The sequence below is a fragment of the Alosa pseudoharengus genome, unplaced genomic scaffold (assembly GCF_046254945.1).
Source record: "Alosa pseudoharengus isolate Yale_2024_CS ecotype anadromous, Long Island Sound unplaced genomic scaffold, YU_APseudo_1.1 YU_APseudo_1.1_scf_4, whole genome shotgun sequence".
Taxonomy (NCBI): Eukaryota; Metazoa; Chordata; class Actinopteri; order Clupeiformes; family Clupeidae; genus Alosa; species Alosa pseudoharengus.
In genome coordinates, this window is record NW_027468774.1 from 35,526,188 (window position 1) to 35,528,687 (window position 2,500).

Consider the following 2,500-nt stretch of genomic DNA (forward strand, 5'->3'; position numbering starts at 1 on the left):
TAGATGGGTTTAACATCTTGCCTGGACTACAGGGGGCTGATTCTGAGCATTCGATTTAAACTTGGCACCAGACTAAAGCATATCATGAATGGAGATTTTCCCCTGATCTCACTGACTTTAGTTCTGGACTCTGTCTAATCCCCATCTGGGAATGCAGCCATGGATGTTCTATAAACAAACCATGGGCGCACACACTGACACATACTGTTGACACAAACACTCTCTCTCTCACACACACACACACACACACACACACACACACACACACACACACACACACACACACACACACACACACACACACAAACAAACACACACACTCTCTCTCACTTTCCCAACACACACACACACACACACACACACACACACACACACACACACACACACACACACACACACACACACAAACAAACACACACACTCTCTCTCACTTTCCCAACACACACACACACACACACAGACACACACACACACACACACACACACACACACACTTACCGTGATAATAAGAGTGAGGGGCTCTCCACACACACACACACACACACACACACACACACACACACACTTACCGTGATAATAAGAGTGAGGGGCTCTCCACACACACACACACACACACACCTTCTCCAGCTCTCCTTGGTGTTCTCCTTCTCTCCCTTTCTCAGTCTCCGGATTCGTCTCGTCTCACCTCTATCTTGGGATCGCTCTCAGTCTCACATCAGGGGAAGTGTAAATGAGTATAATAACAGCTTGTGGTCAGACAAACCTCCAGGGCACCATTAGCAGCACAGATAAAAGCTAACCAGGGAGTGAGTGTGTATATATGCATGTGTGCTTCTGTGTGAGAGTGCTTTGAATATGTATGGACACACACACTGAATAGTAGATTTAGCATTGGCGATGTTTCCAGACTTTGTAATGGTGGTGATATGGGTGTGATACAGGAAGGCTAACTAATGGAAAATAAGAACCATTGTGTCTTAAATTCTACCCCTCTTTGTGTCTAGGTCTCCCCCCTCAGCGGGCCCCTAGAGGGGGGCACCCAGCTCACTGTCTGGGGCAGAAACCTCGGCTGGCGGGCAAAAGACGTCCAGGTGTTTATTGGGAGTGTGCCATGCTCCATACTGGAGGACCAGTACATCATCTCAGAGAAGTAAGTTCGAGCTCTATCATTGCCTATGTTGTCAGAATACAGTAATACTGTGAAGAGACAATACTGTAACATGGAGTCGCTATGAACTTCAAGATTTCATACCGATTCTTATTTTTTTGTTGTATTTCTGGGATATACTGTATTGTGACGTGGGATATCTTACATAGTCTGAAGAATTGGGGAAACTTGAACTTGAAGCGATATTAAAAAAGCAGTAATACGAAGGGCCTTTTAAAGTGGCCCATGACGGATTGAGAAGTGCCTTAGCAGAGACTCATGTGTTTGAGGATTGGGTTTGAGGATAGTGTGCGTCCACTCTGTCAGTGTGGGACCCATCGTAATAGTAATGTGTGACTGTGAGGAAGAGAGCAGAAAGAGACAAGAAAGAGAGAGTGAGGCTTTGTTACCAACTGACCCTCAACCCATTGAGTCCCCCTGTGTCTAGCCGCTGGAAAGTGTAAGGGTGTGTGTGTGTGTGTGTGTGTGTGTGTGTGTGTGTGTGTGTGTGTGTGTGTGTGTGTGTGTGTGTAAGGGCAGAGTAGCAGCTGCACCTGACTGCCCACCTGACGTCCCTGTCCACTGGTCTGGTGTGGCTCTCATGTCCGATGTGTGATTGGTGTTATGACGGGAGCATTTGTCACCCCTACAGTGGTCTTTGTTGATGCTTGCATGCACAGTAGCACACACAAACACATACACATACACACACACACACACACACACACACACACACACACACACACACACACACACACACACAGACACACAAGCACACACAAAAACAGAGAGAGGCTCCTTGGGTGATTATTCTCTGTAAATGTTCCGCTCTGCCAGACAAAACAGCAACCACCCATGTTCAAAACACAAACTTTCACCCACATGTGCACAATCAGGCACACTCGGGCACACACACACACACACACACACACACACACACACACACACACACACACACACACACACACATACACACACACACACACACACACACACACACACACAGACACCTCTCTCTCTCTCTCTCTCTCTCTCTCACACATACACACACACACACACACACACACACACACACACACACACACACACACACACACACACACACACACCTCTCTCTCACACACACACACACACACACACACACACAAAAACACACTCTAGACCAAATACAGCACATTCCACAGCAGTGGCGCCTGGGGCGAGCGGTCATCAGAGAGATGTCAGGATGGCCTCTGCGTGCTGTCCACTCCAAAACAAAAGTCAACAGAAGTATGTGTGTGTCGAGGCCATTTAGGGCTCTGACTGTGGTCCACACATGTGGGAAGGCCCGCCCTTTCATCAGCGCTCATGATA

General features: G+C 47.7%; 1 protein-coding gene across 1 annotated transcript in view; it reads left to right on the forward strand.

Annotated features, from left to right (window-relative positions):
* The window catches only part of plxnd1 (plexin D1), a 59,366-nt gene that overhangs the window by 24,073 nt on the left and 32,793 nt on the right, over window positions 1–2,500 (forward strand). Inside the window, exon 13 of the mRNA XM_076266052.1 lies at window positions 1,005–1,150. Within this exon, the coding sequence (XP_076122167.1) occupies window positions 1,005–1,150 (146 nt within the window). The remainder of the gene's footprint in view (window positions 1–1,004; window positions 1,151–2,500) is intronic.